The 21,096-nt window shown below is 41.3% G+C and overlaps 2 protein-coding genes across 2 annotated transcripts; one reads left to right on the forward strand and one right to left on the reverse strand.

Annotated features, from left to right (window-relative positions):
• Window positions 1-686: 686 nt before the first annotated feature.
• LOC311065546 (signal-transducing adaptor protein 1-like) lies at window positions 687-7,099 on the forward strand. The gene is made up of 11 exons (XM_084085936.1): window positions 687-712; window positions 1,016-1,397; window positions 1,550-1,621; window positions 2,632-2,748; window positions 3,416-3,472; window positions 3,928-4,115; window positions 4,495-4,632; window positions 5,171-5,240; window positions 5,958-6,060; window positions 6,239-6,415; window positions 6,794-7,099. The coding sequence occupies exons 2-11, from the start codon at window positions 1,296-1,298 to the stop codon at window positions 6,874-6,876; spliced, it is 1,107 nt and encodes a 368-aa protein (XP_083942062.1). The 5' UTR covers window positions 687-712; window positions 1,016-1,295; the 3' UTR covers window positions 6,877-7,099.
• A 240-nt stretch (window positions 7,100-7,339) lies between these two features.
• On the reverse strand, window positions 7,340-20,859 carry ankrd13d (ankyrin repeat domain 13 family, member D). Its single transcript, XM_084041919.1, has 16 exons — window positions 19,893-20,859; window positions 19,199-19,334; window positions 18,771-18,895; window positions 18,384-18,429; window positions 17,436-17,579; window positions 15,735-15,924; window positions 15,228-15,294; window positions 14,900-14,981; window positions 14,751-14,812; window positions 14,524-14,654; window positions 12,753-12,910; window positions 11,930-12,043; window positions 11,583-11,755; window positions 11,097-11,176; window positions 9,475-9,741; window positions 7,340-8,545 (listed from the first exon to the last, which is right to left on the reverse strand). Exons 1-16 carry the CDS (start codon window positions 19,974-19,976, stop codon window positions 8,482-8,484), a joined length of 1,923 nt encoding a protein of 640 aa, XP_083898045.1. The 5' UTR covers window positions 19,977-20,859; the 3' UTR covers window positions 7,340-8,481.
• Between the last annotated feature and the right edge of the window lie 237 nt (window positions 20,860-21,096).

Here is a 21,096-nt window from a genome sequence, read left to right on the forward strand (position 1 = left end):
TTGAAACCCACAAAAAAGGGTATTTATTAAATATAGAATATGAATGTAATTAAATATTCAAATATGTTTTGACACAGAATCAATTGTTCTATTGTCATGATTCACCAGGAGCCGATGGCTTGGTTACAGGCTTGAAATAATGTATGTAAATATTTTCTCTATGGGAAAAAAATAATGGGTTTTCGATATGTGGCACCACAGAATGGTGCTTTACAATATAAGTTACATTCACCCATTCACACACACACACACACACACACACACACACACACACACACACACACACACACACACACACACACACACACACACACACACACACACACACACACACACACACACACAGACAGACAGACAGACAGACAGACAGACAGACAGACAGACAGACAGACTTAGTTATGAGCTAATCTCTCAAATCTTTCAGCAGCACTGCCCTCAACATTAGGCCTAAGAAATAAACCATAAACACAGAAGCACTCAGGAGGAAGTGGACTAAGAAAGGGGAGGAGCCAACAGAGTTGCTGTTTCTTCACCACTTCTGATTGATTATGAGCAGGATTGGTTCATTGCAGGGTGTGTGTGTGTGTGTGTGTGTGTGTGTGTGTGTGTGTGTGTGTGTGTGTGTGTGTGTGTGTGTGTGTGTGTGTGTGTGTGTGTGTGTGTGTGTGTGTGTGTGTGTGTGTGTGTGTGTGTGTGTGCACGCCTTCTGCAGGTATGCATAATGTAATGTTGCACTAATGTTAGTCCTGCATGTTAAGTTCCTTGTTGATCCTTGTTGATTGTCTTGCATTACTTTTTAAGTGTATTTGTTGGCATGCCCAAGCAGTAGATTCTAAAGAAAAGTCCTTGTGTGTACCGCACAGTTCTTTGCAATAAAGTTATTCTGATTTATGTGTGATTGAATACACATATACCATTTATTGCATGTTTATATCACCAAGGTGCAAAGTTCATTTCTTCATATCCAACTTTGTGCTTTCCCTCTCTGTAAATCACTGCATTTCCTCATTCTCAGCTACAACAGGTTAGGTACAGAGTCAAAGAGACAGAAGGGAGAGGTTAAAGACGAGGATTAAGACCTGATCACTGCTGCACAGAGAGCTTTTGTAGAGTTTCAACAGAGTGAAATATTTAATTTAATATTCAGGGTACAGTCCAAATACAAGTGGAATTAGGAGCATAAAAGACTGGATCAGATTGAAATAAATTGAACCAAGACAAAGTGGAACATAAGAGATTTGACCTGAACTCAACTGGACCGGACTAAACATAACAGTCAGACCTCGTGTTGGATAATGTCTGTGCCCCAAAGGGTGGTCCACAAGAGAAGGGCAACCATAACGGCCCTACCTCTCTACTATTCTGGACCTTTGCTGAAGAAATACATTGGAGAGAAGGTGAGGACCAATGTTTCAAATAGAAAAATGTGTTTGCAGCCTGAGCGTGTCAACTATCTATTCTAGTTACTAAGATGGTTAAAAAAAACTTTATGTGTGGCTGCATCATACTTAAAACCTGTAAATGCTGTACTCTTGGCTCTGATTTTCAGGACTTCAAGAAGTATTATGCAGAGCTCCGTGGATGCACAATCTTTCTGTACACTGATGACACTGAAGTAACAGTAAGATAATAGTTTCATTCATTCTTTATCCAGTCCTATTAAATACTCAGAAAACAGGATAAAGTTATATTTCACAGTGACAGATTCTTATAAATTGATGATTTTGCACAAAAGTAAACCACCATGGAGTATTAACTCAAAATGGATTTGTATGAAAGTTATTAGTAGTCTGAATTAATTTGCTTACAAAATAGTACTATATAAGACTAATAAGGATGTAGTCATCTCTACTGTATTTTAACACGTACATTATTGAAATGTATTGTTTTGTATGTACTGTATACTGTGACTTGGGTGGAAATCCTACATTTATTAATGTATGAAATGAGGAGGATAAAACACTGAGGAAAAGGGTACTATTAATATGTACCGTAGGTCCAATTGAGGACATGAATGAGCAGACCAATAGAGGCACTGACAATCTCATCTAATACAACATATATAGCAACCTTTTGTAGACAATTTATCAGTACTATCATGTACAGATGATTACCAGAGATGGAATTCTTTCTTTTTCTTTTGAGAAAAATGCACAATACATTACATAAGTGACCAATTATGTAACAATATTACTTGCATAAGTAACATAGTAATAGGCTATGATGCATTATTTCTTACAAATTGTGTAACATTTTTTAAATGACTATGTCAAGTGACTTTCAGAAACTGTACTTTACTGTTTACTTCTAACAATTCATGACAATGCAGTTAGATTTTGAATAAAATACCCGACCTACACCAGTAGAGGATGCTGCAGCTTTTGAGTTGCTTTTGTTTCATCCTATATGATTTATCATAACATTGGAATTAGGCTGCGAAAAGAACATTATTGTGGCATTTATTTATGTTTTTTTAAAGTAATATAATGCATTACTTTACACAGAAGGCAATATTGTAATATAATTTAGCACTTTTAATTGAAAGTAATAAGTAACATAGCATGTACAGTAATGTGCTACATTTTGAAAGTAACTTCCCCAACACTGATAATCACTATCTTTTTTTGTCAGTATGCAGAGACGCTGGACTTGCAGACATTTAAGTCTATGCCATTAGTGTTGCCATATAAACAGAAGACAGCTGTCATCTTCACTCTGACGCTGCGCAATGAGGAAGTGCAGCTAAAGGTGTGTTCAACTCTTATTTTTAACTCTATGGTTCAACTCCAAACTCACAAGAAGTCGCTATTACATGTTCCTCAAACATTGCACCAATTCAACTTCACTTCAATCTCAGTTATTTTTTCCAAATAAAAATAAAGACGCACCAAATCATCTTGCTTCAAAGATAGATAAATACAATGCAAGACATTATCATTACAAAAGTAATTAATTAACAGCTCCCTTAACCCAGTGGTTCTCAAAGTGGTGTCCGGGGACCCCCAGGGGTCCTTGAAGGGGTTCCAGGAAGTCCCCAGCTACATTAGTTAATATAGCATCAGTGTAACCACTATTTTATACTTTGACTATTCAAAAGTAGCTGATCTACATGCTCACGAAGCGGCATGATAATTTAGAAATGTACACATTTCCTGGCACAGAATCCTTTTTGAAGGGGGGGCGTGGCCAAATACATATAAATATAGGGGTCCTTCGTCCTTGACATGAAAATATTTGAGAACCACTGCCCTAACCTACTCCTCAGCACCTTAATTTTGGGGGACAGGGCAGGTTTGCGATACTATGAATTCCTTGTTTTTAACTTTGTAAATGCTGTTAACCTTTTACTTCAAATGAGGTTAACAAGCACCACACAGTATCACCTGAATAATTTGTATCTTGTGTGTTTGTACAGGTCGAAAACCCTGACAGAGCGGAGGAGTGGAGGGGATTCATCTTGACCGTGGCTAAAGTAAGTGTAGTTAGTTGGAGATAAGTCATCTAATTGTCAGACTATGCAATCATAAATGTAAATGTATAACAACAAGGACATGTACCCCCTGTTTATCCATGTACCCTGTACCAATATCAGAGGTAGAAAACTAGCTAACTCTAGCTAAACACAAGATGATGGCATGTTAGTACAAAGTTACTGTACTCCCATACATATTTTGTCATTGTAAAAATAGTCACACCCACATGATGAAAAACAGATATTACAACAACTTACCAGAAGCTATAAGGAACACTTCTGAATCCAGTCAAGAGTTGCAGATAAGGATTTCATGGTTTAATAATTCACCAAAAATCATAAAACCATTAGTGATTATAATGATGACACAAAGTCAATATAATGATGATGACATTGTGCAACATTGGTGTTGATCAGTGTTGACAACAATACTGACAAACTCTTCTGCTCTGCAGAAGGAGATTCCCAGTCAGCTACAGCTGCTCCCAGGCCAGCTAGTGAGGCTGGAGGAAGTTCTGATGGAAGAGAAGAAGAGACAAGGCGTTCTGCCAGCTCGTCCAATTCTCCCACCCCGTCCTGACTTCCTATGCCCTTCTAACACTTCTGCCTCTGCTCTTTCTCCCCAAGACTCTGGGATGCCTTCGTGAGTATTAGCATCTGCTGCTCAAACAGTGTTCCTTCTCTTCTCTCCCATCTTGACTTCACCCTCTCTCCTTTCTTTGACATGTTTCTTAAGCCTATAACGTATAAGGTCCTTTTTGGCGAACATCACGGACATACAACTTCACCTTCTCCTTCCCACAACCTCAGTCTTTTCCCTTCACTCTGTTGTCTCCGACTTTCCATTTCAAAATGTTACCATTAAATCTTCTGTGTTGGTGATTCTATTTTACAATTTGCTGTTCATGACTTAGGTGCTTGGACAGATTTGTCCTTCCAAAAGCAACATATTCATTCTTATGCACATTATCTAGTACCTTGGATGATAACAGAGTCAAAAAACTCCTCTATCCTCCCTGAAGGTGTTTCTACAGTGTTACTCGCCAGGAGGCAGAGCAAATGTTGGAGGAGCATCCAGAGAATGGCAGCGTCATACTCCGGCCCTCCGCCCAAGGCAAAAATTATGCCCTCACATTCAGACAAGCCGCCGCCGGCCCCAGGTCTGACTCTGCATATCTGTCCCTACCCATAATGCCATCACCTTGCATATCACTGTTGTGCGCAGAAACCTTGTATCTCCAAGTTTCACATGCTTATGTTTTTTCATAAATGAATGCCCTAATTCATCCCACAAGAGTGTCACACAAAAGTAGTGAAAATAGCAGATCAAAATAATAATAAAAAAAAGACGAACTTACAAGGTTTCCACCCGACATCAACGATATAATCCAATCCATACATGAATACTTATAAAACAATACCAGGCAATCAAGTTAAATACTCACTATCTGAGGTCAAACACAGCTATGATTTATGGTCTATGACATAAAACAGCTAGGTAGTCTAGTCACTCACTTGGTAGGCAACCACATCTATAATCCAAGTTCCCAAAAGCCCTCCCTTAAAAACAGGCCACACATCTTTCATTGACTTGAAATCTTATGCCATTTGCCATTATCAAAGCCAATGTGTTGCATTTCTTAAAAACCCATGGCAGCTGCCAGCTTTCAGATAATAGCCCTCTTCATTTTGTTTCAGTGGGAATGTCATGAAGAACTATAAATTGACCAAAGTTGACAAGGGTTTTGTCATTGAGCTGGATACATCAGTAAGTCCCACTGCTTCTGAGAGCCACAGATTAGTTTTTTCCTCATCAGGACAAACACAAAATATATCATAATCGGCAAACACTTTATTGCCATGCATGAGTTACATACAGGAATGTGAATTGAATTGTAGTTCAATGACCGTTTAACAAGCAATATAACACAGCACACAGGACTAAGGACAAAGTACATACTGTAGACACACAGGTCTCACTGGTGCAATGGCCGTTGCAGAGCATACTGTACATTCAGCCATTAGACTAAACATTTATAGGTGACATTAACGTGTAATAACGAAAACCTGTCACCCTGACATTCCTCTGGTTACTGACTGTAAGGGGGAATTAACTTAGCTAGGGAAGAGACATTACTGTTCTAGTAACAGTAATTCCAGTCCAGGAACAATATTCAACTTTACCCAAGGAAATAACTATACACATACTGTATGTACCACTATATATTCAGCCATTTAGCTGGCACCCTTATCTTGAATGACTCATAATACTGTAAATACAACAGAGTAATAGTCTTAAAGCCCCAACATCTGTCTTTGTTTCCTTAAATGCAGAAGCATTTAAATCAATGTCAAAACACGGGAATTATAATTGTAAATATGGTGTCATAGAAATCCATTAAGTTCCTGTCAGCGGGGGGAGTGGTGTTTTTATTGCTGGATTTTGTTTGCCTAATTTACTCACTTTGCTTTTGTGCTTCTGTAGGTAACTGTACCATCCTTGAGTGCCGTGGTTAAATACTTCATTGAAAAGACGGAGCATCGTCTTGTACCCTACATAAACACAAATCCTTACGATACGTGCATTGGTGAGCACTGTAGTACCAGCATCACAAATCACTTCTAACGTTATCTGTGGCTTACAGATATGTAGCTAATCATTGATTCACATACAGACATCAAGCCAAGAATGATCTAGCTGAGGTACAGATAGAACATTCTCCCCTAGATTCATTCCCAGCAATCATGTGTTTTTATATTTAACAGAGTTGCCACCTGCACCAAAAAGCACCATCCCCACTTTGATGCCATCCAAAACAGTACCCAGGGCTGAAGTGACCCCCATGGTCCACAAGAAAACAAAAGAGGATTTTGTGGCTCTTTCCTCTACCACTGAGGCAGCGGAGAATTTATATTTGGTGCCTGATAATGATGCAAAGCAAGGTGTGTAAATTGTGACAACCCAAAGTGAGATGACTGTGACTGTGTGTGCACTACCTTGGTTTTGATTGATTGAATACTTTATTTAGAAGATTTGCAGAGGAAAAGCACATGGAAGTACAGTTTACAATACAAGGTCAGCTAAAATGGATCGCTCATAAAAGCCGCAATGGCTTGTTTCAAATGAGATCCCCACATACTCAATTCATGGAAATGGTTCATGGTCCATCTGTCTTTTGTGTGCATCAGGCATAGAAAACATATTTCAACATCAATACAGTAAATCTACCTGAACTCAGCGTTACTGTACATGTGAATGTGTGAAAGGTTGATAAGTGTTGTGCAGAGACCAGTGATAACGGTGTATCTTTCTCCATCTAGGCCGACAGCCAGCTAAAATGGATGATGAACTCCGCGACATTCTACAGCAACGAAGGCAAAAATTAAACACTGGTGGAGATTAATACAGTATACCACATTGCAGGAAGTCACCATAAAATAAAATAAGTATAAAAGTAGTACTTACTATAATTAATGTATCAGTTCATTTATCAGTTTAATTATTAACATTGAAGATGAATGTAATCGTGTTTGTTCATATAATGTATTAAAATTGTATGTGTATCCAGCTCAATGTAAGAAAGTAAGTTGTGGTTGTTGTCCATTTAATTTATCATGCCAGAAACTTGGAACACAAGTTAAAGTTTGGTATGCTCTCCAGCTACTTTTCACCAATTTCTATGCGCACTGCAGTATTGCTTGATATCATTTCATTTTTTAACTTTAATTGGTATTAGGGCTGCAGTCTAGTGTCACTGTCAACACATTTCGATTGTCTCAGTCCCATCTGCAATTTTATTCAGTCTTGACTTTTTTCTCAGACCAAGAGGACCAGTCCATACCCGGCAATGTGCGCTGCTAATAACAAACATCGCATGTGTCAATCTGTGTGCTAGTGCTATGGCGATGATATCCAAAGCGCACTCCCGCTCTTAAGCTGTGTGTGGATACGGGCCCTAAATGAAAGTCCTTTATAAGTCTGCCCGTTGTGTGTGTACGCCAAGTGTAGCAAGCGGCTAGAGATCCCATTGCCTGCGGGGCTGTAACCAGGCAACAGATCCTACAGGCCAAACTCTGAATCTCACATAAAAACGCTAGTTAACAGCTTAAGTTTGGCTAAAGCGAAAAAACGTTTTTCCTCATGGTCTTCAGATGCTAATGGTCAATGGCCATGTGAAAGTTCAGATCAAATGCTCAACCCAAGGTGGACTGAATATAGCACAATTATGTATGCTGCTAGAATCTTTGAAAAGCCATTAGCGTATCCGACTGAGCTAATGTTCTCCTTCATTGCGAATTACACCTTATAAACTAATCAACTGTTTTTGCTTGTTGGGGATCTCAAGAAATATAATTATAGCAAGACACATAAGATGGGCATGATCAAAAAACAGCAAAATATAATAAATTAAACGTATGTATTTGTGTAGCTATTAACAAAAACCTGTACCATCAGTTTTTGTAAAAATAAATAAAGAAAATAAATACAATTCTGGGTCATTATCATTTTAATTCTTAACACGCATGTCAGCCAACATAATTCTTTTCAAATATTATAATCATATAATCATTTTTTAATCAGTTATAATTACATTATAATGGTGATTATTTATTTCGGCATCATTAGCAATATCTTTAATAATGTATACAGCTGAAGGATAATTTATCACTCATTAAGGACAGCAGGATTGTGAAAAATATAAAACATGGAATAAAAAACAAAGACTCTCCCTTTAATCTTTTCATTCATTCTAATGTTAAGAGTACCTGCCTTCAGCCGTTATTTCTCCCACTTATTCCATTATGTTAATCACTGCTTTACCCGGTCCCATACACTCTCTTGTAGCAGCCTTTGTATAAGAAAAAAGATAAATGAAATATCAGCAATAACTTAACATGTCTGGATAAAAAAAAGAAGAAAAAAAGAAACACGCACACACCTCCAAATAAAATAATAAATTAAGTTTGTTCCCTAGCGAAGACCCGCCTCCATCTCTGTCTTCATGACATTACTTCTCGGTGAGTGACAGCTGAAGGATCCTCTCTAGCTCCTCCTCTTCCTCCTTCTGCTTCCTAAAACAAGAACAGGTAAAATATGTAAAAGAGAGCTCATCGGGCTCGTCTGAGGACAACCTAGAGAGAGAGCCGAGATGGGCAAAAAACAAGGGGGTGTTAGACTAGAGTCCAACTGACTGCGCTGTTGCTTGAAGGCTTGTGGCCCATCGCTGCTACGCAGCATTACTCCTGACAAAATCAAAAAACACCCGCAAATAACACTACACACAAGTCTCAACTCGCAACGCAATACCACTAAGGTTCGTGAAAATTGTAACAGGTTAATTTTGGGGAAAAAACAACTGTAATATCATTACTCAAAACGTAATAGTAATTCTTTATATTATTCGTTACTGGGAAAAGTGATAATATTACAGTAACAAGTTACTTTTACCTTGTTACTGCCCTACACTGCACCAGAGGCGTACCCACTGTAGAGGCAGGCCTCCCCTAGAAAACTAAAATAACCCGAAAAAGTGTCATAGCGTGCTTAACTCATTCGCTGCCAAGAACGTAAAAAACGTAATTATTTCCAATTACCAATTCTGCCAAGAACGTAAAAAACGTAATTTTGAAAATACTTTGATTTTATAAAGATCTCACCGTCCTTCATCTCTCGTAGTGACACATTTCATTGTAACACCGCCGGATACGGAAATGACGCTTCCTGTTTAAGTCCCCCTCTAAAACGGCATAATCTCGGCTTTGTTTTTCTCCGCCGTGGAACGCTGTTTAGAAACACTGTTTAGAAACACTGTTTAGAAACTGCTACTACTGCAGAATGGAATTTTGGGGACGACTGCACACCGCCCAGTGCAGCTTCACGTCAATTTGTGTCTTTGCATTGACTTTGTAATGTAATCCCGCTGCACAAAAAAATATCTTCGCCTCCTGTGTGAATGCACCTTCAGTCTGTCAGTCAGTCAGTCAGTCAATCAATCACTCACCTGTCCATCTCCTCCTGCTCCCTGCAAGACATCGCCATGGCGATGCGCAGTTGCTCATCAAAGCTGCTTGCCACACCAAACTGTCCTGGCAATGGCGGCTCGGCCACTGTGGTGTAGGAAGGTGGAGAATTGGCAGCGGGATCCAATGGGGAGGCAGAAGAGGGTTGGGTGGGGTCTGCTGCATCATCATCATTATCATCATCCTCCTCCTCCTCCTCCTCCTCCTCCCTACTAGCCAATGAGATGGACAGGGACTCCTGGATAGCCCTATCAGAAACAGACATAACAGGGACCAGAACATGAGGATATTCATTTGTAGAATTAATAATGACACGTTAGAAGGTTATGAATTACACACTTTCACTGCTACCCATATTTGAAAATCAACCAAATTGGGATAGAGGCAGTTCGGGGTATCAGGGGGAGTGACTTAAGGCTGGTCCGAGGAAGCTCAATAGCCCTAACACTCGCCAAGTTGCATGCCCAAGTCATACTTGGTTGCATGCAAAAGCAAGCTTAACACCATGGAGAGGCACACAGAGCGTTAGAGTGCAGTCAGTGGAATCAGTCGTTTTAACTACATCCGGTACACGCGTAGGCTATTTCAACACAAAATTATGCAAACCATGCCTACATCGCTATGATTTTTGCATTACTCATTAAGGACTGTAGATGCATCGTCTACAGTCCCAAGTGAGCTGCAAGTGTGCCGAGGTGAGCTGCAAGGCGGGCGATGGCCTCAGGCATCAACAAACACACCAAGTTGGCAAGCCATGGTGGACGGATTCACCCGTTTCAAAATTGCACATAGTACTTGACAAAGACATGTGCTTTAGATAATGTTAGCGAGCTAGCTAGCTAAATGATGTACAGTAACACAGTAACACTGCTACACAGTAACCCATAGACCATGGATCCCCAATAGGCGGCTCGTGGGCCATTTGCGGTCCACGAGAGCCAATTGTGTTTATTTGCAACAAAAAGAGAGAGAAATGGTATGTAAAATGTAACAATCCCAGCGTACGTGCGTTTGCTTGTGGTTTGGTTTCCTTCGGGTTTCATTCAAATACGAAGGTTTGTGTGTGAGAGAGAGAGAGGGGCTGTGTCTGTGTGTAACTGTAAAAGCAGGGAGAAGGAACATGGGAAGAGGTCTACTGCTAATTCAGAGCGGGTGGGTCAGGCCCTGCCGGCAGGAAGGTCCAATTTAAATCAAATGCGAACTACTGCAATGTCATCTGATACAAGAGTCCAGCAGGGTCAACATTGTATTCTGTAAATGGCAAAACTGACAACACTTAACTCTTTGGCAGTGAGATTGCTCGTCATATTTTGCTATATATGTTCGCTCGCCTATGGGTCACATACTGGGTCTTTTTGTTTTATTTATGGCAGTCAAAAAGTTAATACCTGTATTTGGGTTTTCTTTTGTCTTCTTGTAAATGTTACAATCATGAATAGGAGTAACATGTTTGACCATATAGGCATAATAATGGTTACGGTTAAAAAAAAATGGATTTCGTGTTTAATTTCACTTTAAAAAGGAAGATTTCCCGAGTCGGATCATAGTAGTTTATACTTTATAGACATGATAACATACAGAGTTAGAGGTATGGCCATCTCACCTCTCCAGCTGAGAGTCTTCTTCATACAGAGGAGACGGAGGGACTGGACGACTGTTGGTCAGGGCCTCCCAGATGGTCACCTAGGCACAAACGTGCACATGCACGTGAATTAAATCATTCAATCATATTTTCTCCAAATCATCAAGTTATACTGTATGTAACTTGTGAAATTAATTAACAGTGAATCAGCAATATAGCAGGGGAATGGAAAATAAAAGTAGATGTGAAAAAGCACAATTTCCTGACCTAATAACCACGGTCTACATTATTCAGGTCTAGACAATAACAATTATTTTAAATAATAAATAATCAAATTTGTTGAAGGAACTTCCTTTAACACCAATGACCGCGAGATCAAGGTTTGGAATTCTGGATGTACCCAGCAAGAAAGCTACTCCTGTAAAATCTTGGCCCTATGCAAGGCCACAAGTGGTTTAGCTCGGACTAACGTAACACAAGCTGGTAGTTCATAGGCCTTGGACTAACCTGGTCGCTCTCTGTGCCAGCATCCAGCAGACTCTGCTGGATAGCGAACTGCAGCAGGTTGTCATCCTCATCTCTCATGGGCTCGCTGCGACCCGGCCCGAGTGTAGTATAATCTGGAGGTGGCTCAAACACAGAAGGGTCCACCTCGCAGTGGAAAGGAGGGGCAGACTGTCCTAAAGTGGAAAGAGACGGAGTCGAAAATATCGGGTTACATGTTATCACAAACATGGATGGAGTTAGAAATAAGGTAAATACAATGCTTCTAAGGAGCACTTGAAGGCACGATTAGAGCATTAGCTGCGAGTATGTTTGTACGTTTGTGTGTGTTTATGAACAGTTGCAGTTACCTGCTTCAGTGGAGGCCTCTGGTGTGTGAACAATGACCGAGCTGACCGGCTCATCGCAGCCACACAAGTTACTGAAGGTCACTCTGGCATTCAAAACGTGGAATAGAGGGATCTCTGGAGATCACAGAGAGAGGGACAGTCCACTTCAACACAGCGCATGGTCTCGGCTACCAAGTAAAATGGCACCAAGAAAAGCCCCAGCATTTGTTGCCCGACACTGTGACCACAGCAACACACTGTTGAAATTCACCAGCACTATATCTATTTTACTAGCATATTTGGAGCAGATTAGGACCTGCTATAGAGGGTTAAAGGGATATTTCACTTTGATAGATTCATCGAAAACACCCGTCCTTGGTTCTAGTGACTCATACTTTATTGTATTTTATTTATTTTTTATTTTCCAAAGAAAATATAAAAAATAAATGAAAAAAGTAATTGAAAAAACTCACGTATTAGAAGGACAATATCAGTCATCAGAACCAAGGACGGGTGTTTCCGATGAATCTAATATGTTTAAAATGGAGTTTGAAGTTACAATGGGTTTGTATAGGAAGGGGGCATATGTCTGATAAAATGAATATCAAATATCTAAATACTGAATCAAGCAACGTCGGTCCGGGGTGCTCCCAAAAGCCTGAGCAGACGATAAAATGACCCAATTTTCTTTTTTAAAGTGAAATATCCCTTTAAGTACCTGCAAAAATAGCTGGTAGAATAATTTTATGTTTACCATATTTGGCTTGCAGTAACATTTTCTAACCTGCTGACAATGTGTGAATACATGGGAAATGGTGCACACAACATAATCCACCCTACACACCTATTTTGACAGGGAAGCCAGGTGGTAGGCGCAGGGTGATGAAGTCACGCAACTTGGCAAAGTGGGCATTGGAAATGGCCATGAGGTCAATAATGGGCGTCACCTGCTCAGCCAGTGACAGAGGGTGGGACTCGCTCAACCATAGGGTGGCCTTAAACCTAGAGAGATGACAGGCAGAGTGATAGAGAAAGAGAGAAGAGGGACAGAACAAGTAGTATATGGGCGCACCGTGCAACAGTTAAGCCCAATACATACTCCGTCCGACATCCAAAACAACATTTGGACAGGGTAGGCATCAACTACAAAATGACGTCATTCAGAACTTCAGATGGGTCACTCATAACTTTCTTCGACGCTTTTGCAACCCAAGATGTTTCGACTATCTGAAGAATATTCGGTCAGAGCATCGCGTTCGCGTGTGATTGATAAGACGTTCAAGGTGTGTGTGATGTTTTCGTTTTGTTTCCACATTCAAGCCCAGCTTCATTCTGCTGTTATGACCATCGGGTCATGTGTGTATTTCCCTGTGTGATGTTGCCCTGTGTATCATGTCTTTCTTCCCTCATTGGTGTTTGTGTGTGTGATTGAGTAGTGATGAGTGGCTGATTGACTACCAGATGGTGTGAGTGGTGACTGAGAGTCTGAGAGTCTCGGAAGTCCTGAGTGGACAGGATTTCTGTCTTTTTTTGTTAACAGATTTGTAAAGCATCAACGTCATTTCCTTGGGTGGTACTTCCGCCAAATTCAACCACTTTAGCCGAAACAACCAACAGCCCAGGTCTTGCCCAGCGTGCTAACTACTAGGTGCAGCCTGCTGGTGACTGACTCTTGTGTTGGTGGACTGCACTATAAAGCTGCCTGTCTCCAGTACAGAAGATGTCTCGTTGTTTTAGATTTACTAGAGGTGTCAGTGTTAATGTGGGTTATAGTCTTGGTAGTGTAGGGGTCTTTTATATTCTTCGTTTGATCATGTGTTTCTTTGGTTAAGAGTAGGTAAGAGCTATGTATTTATTTTTGGTAAAAGGTAAGCATAGGATTTTGCTCTTGATTAACTCTCTGACTGCCAGAGTAACAGTGTAATAGTGTGCCACTGCTGCCAGCAAAAACAGCGATTTTACTGTACCTTTGAAAAATCATGGAATATTATCCTTGTCCTCACAGACATCGGCTCATTGCACGCACAGGGTTGTCGTAGTAGAGGGGAAATAATAGTCCAGTCGCGATCCTCTATTCAAGAGCTATGGCCGTTTCAATGAGGCTTGTTTTGCCGTAAAGCAGGCGGAACGGAGATCTAGCAGAGATATGGCTATTTCACTGCAGGAAATAAACAGGAAGTAACTAGCTTAATTTTTTTAATTGACGTCATTTCCGGGTCTGTCGTCATCAGGCAGTGAAAGCATCAGTAGCAAGATAGGTAACAGCGCCATCTAGTGGAAAACCACGGAAAACAAAAACTTATCCAAACTCGTCATTGGCAGGCTGGGACTTGGCAGAATTCGACGCGTTAACGCTACAGTAACTTCAGTGGCTCGAGACCAAGCGAGCCAGTTTGATTACAGTATGTATTACGTTCTTCGGATCGGATGATTCGATTAATTGAAAAAGTAATTTTAAGATTTATTTGGGGCCTTTTTATGCCTTTATTATCGATAGGACAGAGATGGGGACGCAGCAAATTCAGTCACCAATTCTGGATCAGTATTCAGCTTAATAGGGGCTGTTGGTTTGAAGGGCTGTACATTGCTATGGTATGACCATTATTACAGCTTACCTCTGAACTTTGCTAGTGAGCTCTACAGGTCGTCCTATGTCTCTGTCATTCAGGATGAACTCAGGGTCAAAGTATTCCTCAGCTGTGATGGCTGTCGGGTTGTGGGGGCTGGCGCATTGTGACACATTACTCTGAAAGGGTGAGAAGGAGTGAGACAAGTGTGTTATCAGTGGCTCTGCCTGCAAAATAATGTTGTGGGTGCTCTCGTGCACCATGAGGATACTCACCCCATTCTGAGCAGTATGCTGTTCGGCTATCCCAAGGAAGGATTGGAGAGGGGTCTTTGAGCCTGGTTGGGAACATGGGAGATAATGAATGACTGTGTTATTTGAATGGTGTCTTAAATATAAACAGTAAGGTATGTCTGTGTGTTTACCTTTGCTCCTTGACTTGTCCTGGTCTGACAGGTGCTCTGTCCTTGATCGAGTCACCAATTCCACATTGGTAGCACTGTAAACCTGGACCAGTCACAGAAAAAGGCATGTGTCATGTTTTTGATATTTGTAATATTTATATGCTTAGGACCAGTTCTCTTCAGAGCAGTTATTACAGAAAAGATATACTTTTGTACGCCTAATTACTGGATATCACCAATGCTTTGTCAAAGTTGTTGTTTTAGGGCTGTGCCACTTGCTCCAATTGGGTCATAAGTTACACGTATTTTACCACCAACTACCATTTCACCCAGGTTAACAGTCACTGACCTTGGCTTCATAGCCACTGACCGCCTCCGTCTTCTCAGAGCGCCAACCCCAGATTCCTGACTTGTTCCTGTACAATAGGACAAGACATAGCCATTATAATCATTGTACAGTATATAGCATTGGCTGTAGGAAGGTGCTGTGATGTTTTTTTTTTTGCTTTGTTGCTTTGTTGCTTTTCCCCCCAATAGTAAGACTGGAAAAGAGTGATCCTTGGAGTGCAGATCCCCACCAGGTCGTACAATTTGATTGTACGACCTACAGTTCAAGAGTTATAGGCCAAAACGTGATCGGCCTGTTATAACGCCACAATGAGTCAGATTTGAAAAATGTGGGCCTCCCCGGAGTGTGCGAGCAAAGTTTCACGCTGATCAGGCCAGCGGTGCCCAAGATGAGCTGTTCACAGACAGACAGAAGGACTCACAGGAGCAAAAACAATCCCTCGCTGTGATTTGCCATTTTCAGTGTGTTACATCCATGCTGCGCAACAAAGTATAACTTAGGCTTTACCTCTCGAAGGCGATGTTGCGTGTGTTGAGGTGTGTGGAGACGATAGGCGAGGTGAGCCTCTGGGCTGTGTTCTCTTGCGAGGGCTGCATTGCCGCCAGAAGAGAGGGGGTGTCACGAGGGGACAGTGCCAGCGGCTCAGTGTACACCACCTGCTTCTCATGGTCAACTTCCATCACCATGGCCCCGTCATCTGGGGGAGGGGACAACATTCACAATTGCAGATGAAATGCAGTACATACACCCTACATGTTCACCACCGGGCACCCTTTCTGGGTGGGACATACATACAGTAAGAGAACAACAAACAGACACTGTATAAATACTCCATGCAAGCAGTGTCCAGTGACTGTAGTGGTTAGGACCCCAGTGTATGGGCTTTTCTGATCAACAGAATTCCTGCCACACCCTCGCTTTTTCCACACACACAAAAAAGAGAACAAAAGGTAAAATATAGCTGCAAGCAGCAATACAGGGGCCAATATGAAAAAGGCTATATTAAGCCATATAAGCCATATAGAAACATAATAGACTGAACTTCAGAAAGAACATGCAATTAACAAATGAGCATTTGAAACAGCTGAGCAGAGTTCTGAGTGGATAATAAAATGCATGCATGTTGCTTATAATGGCATATTTCAAACCCTTGTTAAAATTCAGTCATCAAGACAAAAGCTTGCCAATTTCTCTGCGTCATGCACATAACAGAAACAATTGTAGTATTCTAAATAGACTATAGCTTTTCATCACTAGCTCTGGCTAGTCGGTTTACCTGGGGACTGAATTCATGTGTTTTTCAAACTACTCAAAATGGCGGAAAATCTAAGGACAGAGCTTACTGGTCAAAGTGACAGATGACAGATGACAGATGTGTGTGGCCAAACGAGGCATGACTAATGCCAGTTCAACGTCTGCATTTCCAAACGATTGCGATAGCACCCCCGTTTTCATATCATTCAAAATGGCAGAACATCCAAGGGTCAGAGGTCAAAGGTCACCATGGCACATTTGTTCCTCATGAGGAGACGCATATGTGTAATGAAGTTTCAGGGCTGTAGGTCAAACGGTTCATGATCTATGCCTGTTAAAAGTTTGCAGTTTTGAATTGATTGCTATAGTGCAACCCTTTGGCCAAGTTTCTTGTCTTCACCGTTTGGCATAGCCATAACCATGTTGTCAAGTTTCGTAAAAAAAAACCACTGTATGATTAAGCCAGAACTGCAAAAAACGGCGGAAGAAAACTAACAAAAACAAAAGGGTGCCTTCGCACTGACTTGCTTGGCCCCCTAGTTATTGCTAACATACCACAGTCCACGAAAAGCAGACTCTGGTTAAAAAATATTTATAACATTTTCAATTCAAATTCAAATTAAACCCACAAACAGAAGCAGACAACTCCGACAACCACAGACCGACCAGACCACTGAGTGGAGGTAGAGAAGGAGAGAGAGCTGTCTCCAAAGACCAGGCACCTACCAATGGGAGCAATCTTTAATTACACTTCACTCTTTTTAAATGAAGAACACCAGTTGAACAACTCCAAGCTGTTAAAGTGGCAGGATCTGAAATCATCTTATGAAAAGAAATATTGTCCTTTTCATTTTTCCTATTGTACTAGATGTGTTAAGATACAGCATGCCTGAAAGAAAAACAAATAATTATTCTATGTTGGCAGGGAGTCATGAATGATGTTCAACTGCATACCTCCGCCCTTGAAGATGTAGCTGCGCCTGCCCTTGAGCCAGGTCATGTGTTCAAAGCCCAGTAGGGTGGTGTCCACACGGAGGCATGAACCACTCTTCCAGACCCGGTACACATCGCTGGGACAGACCTTAGATACCAGAGGCACTGGAGGTGGAAGAGAAGTAGCAGGTACAGTAAGAGAGTGGAGGCCAAACAGAGGAAGGCAAATAAGGAGGTAGGATGAAAGAGAAATAAAGACTGGAATGTCACTAGTGGCATCTTATTTTAGGGCTTTATTATCTGTCTGATGTCACAGGCATAAGGTAACTTTCTTCTGTGCCAAAAAAGTCCTGTTCTAATCAGCGTCCTCGCTGAAATATAGGAAGAGTTGTGACTAGGTCTACATTAATGAAAGCCAACAGCATGAACAGTGGCGAAGTCGAAGGACTTGCACAGCGTAATTATATCAGCTGCAGCCGATTGTAAAACCAGACCAGCTTACAACTTTGAGGACCTTCCTTCCTGCCTGATTGGTTTAACACGACCCAACTTCTGGCTCACACCGAGATAGATGATAGGTCTATTCAATTTACACTACCACTCCTCATTAGTGACGTCAGGAAAAGGTTTTGAATTAGTTTGACACAAGACTGAAATTGCAGGAGCAATAAATGACTTCTCCATGCAAAAAGGAAGGATGGGTAACGATGGATTTGCCTACATATCTGATTTCAAGTATTCACGTACATTGCAGATTATTTCAAACAAGTAATCTTGAGTGTGATATTTCTTCACGGCAACCTTTCCAACTATGCAGGAATATTAATTATAGTGGGTATGCATGTCTCCCTAACCCTTCCTTCAGACACATTTCTCCCTGTGTAAACTGAGTGACAGCTGCTGCTAAGGGAGCTGTCCACCCATGTGGTGCTGAAATTGACCTCTGAGAACGCCAATGGACACACTCACCCCAACTGGTGAACTCCCACTTCATCTCCACATAGAAGTCCCGTGCCTGAAAGAGATAGTAATAATGACAAGACATCAGGACATTTTATAGCAAGGCCAACAAAGTGTTGTGTTCTCTGGTATCTGTAGATGTTATCAGATTTTGGAACAAAACCTGAGGTTGTTTGATGACACAAAGGTATGACATCAATGGACCAGTTTCATAAAGATAGAAGCATCCTAACTTTTCGATTACTATCTTCTCTAAAGCCAATCCCAACTTGGAACATCCACGCTTAAAACCACAAACCTACCCATCAACAGTTGAGCCAATGCTTAAGTTTGGATGCTTTGCCGGGTGGAACATAATCTGTCACAAGCATATGTCAAATCATGAGGATATCTTACTTGTCTTAATTTGCTCAACAATTCCGGGATTCCTGCCAGTCTCTCTGTGGCACGCTTGAAGTCTCTGTACTGAAGCACCAGCTGAACAAGTTCTGGGTCTCCAGTGCTTACTGCCTCCTGCAAAACTAAAGCATACGTCCAAATGTAATGAAGTGGCCCACTGGATGGATCGATCGCTCACTCACTCACTCACTCACTCACTCACTCACTCACTCACTCACTCACTCACTCACTCACTCACTCACACACACACACTCACACACTCACACACTCACACACACCACTCACACACTCTCTCTCACACACACACACACACACACACACACACACACACACACACACACACACACACACACACACACACACACACACACACACACACACACACACACACACACACACACAATTAGAGTTTACAGTATGCTTACTTGTCCAGCTCTGTGCGTTGCAGTGCGTGGGATCAGCAGAGTATCTGAGCAGCACACGGGTTGACTCTAGATGTCCAAGACAGACAGCCAGCTCCAGCGGGCTGCGCCCCCGCGGATCCAAGCGCTCAACATCCTGCTGCAGAATAAAAGAGCATTAGAGCAGTGGCTCTCAACCTTTTCAGGCCGCAACCCCCAAAATAAATCATATCTGCACTGGGGACCGCCACTCCGACAAGCACTTGGAATTGTAGTTGTTGACACATTAAATTCAGTTCCCACAGACAAATATTGTGAAAATAGCCGATCTACAAGCTCACACCGCCTAGCATGTGAGCTGGTAGATCGGTTATTCTAACAATCTTTGCCTCTTTCTTATATTATTAGAACATTTGGCCAATGTTTGACCAGTTTTTATAGTATAGTTGTTTGATTACTTTTGATTGTGTTTTTAAATTATATATTTTTTCTTTTGTAGGTATTAAAAGAGTATTAAGTCCTTAAATTGTCACTTCACTGTCATCTGGGGACCCCCCCAAAAAAATCAAGTGGGGACCCCGACCCACAGGTTGAGGACCACTGCATTAGAGCAAGAACAGTGAGTGCGACTAAACAAGCGCACCTGTCAAACTGTCCAAAGGCTGCAAATAATAATCATAAAAGACAGAAAGAAAGAAATGAATACAATAAAATCTACCTCTTTTTTCTGCAGTTCTCTGTCAAGCTCCAGGTACTGATTATCCCAGACCAGAAAATGCAGGGGAAACGCCTCTTGAGCCATTGTTGTGTTTTGGCAATAGCAAGACTGGTTGCAATGGTATTTTAAAAAATAAAATAAAAAAGAATATAGCAGTGACACCACCACACACTAAAACGTTAGAATGACCAAATAAGTCTGGTCTCCCTCTGCCAAGCTAGTCTGTCAGTGTTAAAACACAGCAGCAGCAAATGGTTAAAAGCTTTGCAAGTTGCAATGCAGGACTGGGGCGATTTGATGGAAAACCTGCCAGACAGCTGTGCTAAGAAACTAGCTAATTAGCTAACAAAATAACAATGGTGCAGCCTTTTCAATACATGGCTATAGCTAGGTAACTCGCCCTCCTACCTAATTAAAACCACCCGTGTTAGCTAGCTGGGTAGCTAACGGTAGCTAACTGGCTAATAACATTGTTGTCTTCTCTTGTCACTTTTTTCCATTTGCTTGAATGGAAGAATAAAGCTAGGCTGCGAACAAAGCACTTCCCTGGCCATCGTGTGTGATGGATTTGTTCTAAAGGAAAAATAAAATGTCAGCTGATAAAGTTATCTAAAACCACTGTTTTTTATCATCCTCTTATATCGCAATTGATTTGTTTCGGGATGTAAAAAAAAAAAAAAAACATAAAACGAGATATTGGCCTAATTTTGGTTTCTACATCCAGGTCATTGGAGTTGAAAGCGTCCGATACGATGGGTGATGTTGTTGACAGCTGCTGCTGCTGCTGATAAGATCTAAGGTTGATTTCATCCAGATCAAATGGACATCTGTCTCCTCAAAGATCCTCAAGTACACAAGTCAAGATGGTGTGCTGTTATGTGCGAATAGGAGCGTCGTTAATGTGAAGCAAGTTGTGTTACGTCTACATTATTTATTTTTTCGCTTCGCTTTATTTCCAGGTTAGGGGCAGAAGCTAGGGACGGATGGGGCGAGGGAAGGGGAGGGAGAGGGCGGGGAGCGCCTGCTATACATCAATAGGCTATGAAGTCAGAGGTCTTCAACAGGGGGTCCGGGACCCCTAGCGGGTCCTCAGAGTTATTACCGGGGTTACACCGAATCGAATTTCTCTTTTTCTATTCCATTTTTCTTTTTTACATTAACCACTTGAACCCTAGCATCCCTATTCTGAGGAGAACTTTAGTCC

This window comes from Gymnoscopelus microlampas (genome assembly GCF_963454915.1).
Source record: "Gymnoscopelus microlampas genome assembly, chromosome: 18".
NCBI lineage: Eukaryota > Metazoa > Chordata > Actinopteri > Myctophiformes > Myctophidae > Gymnoscopelus > Gymnoscopelus microlampas.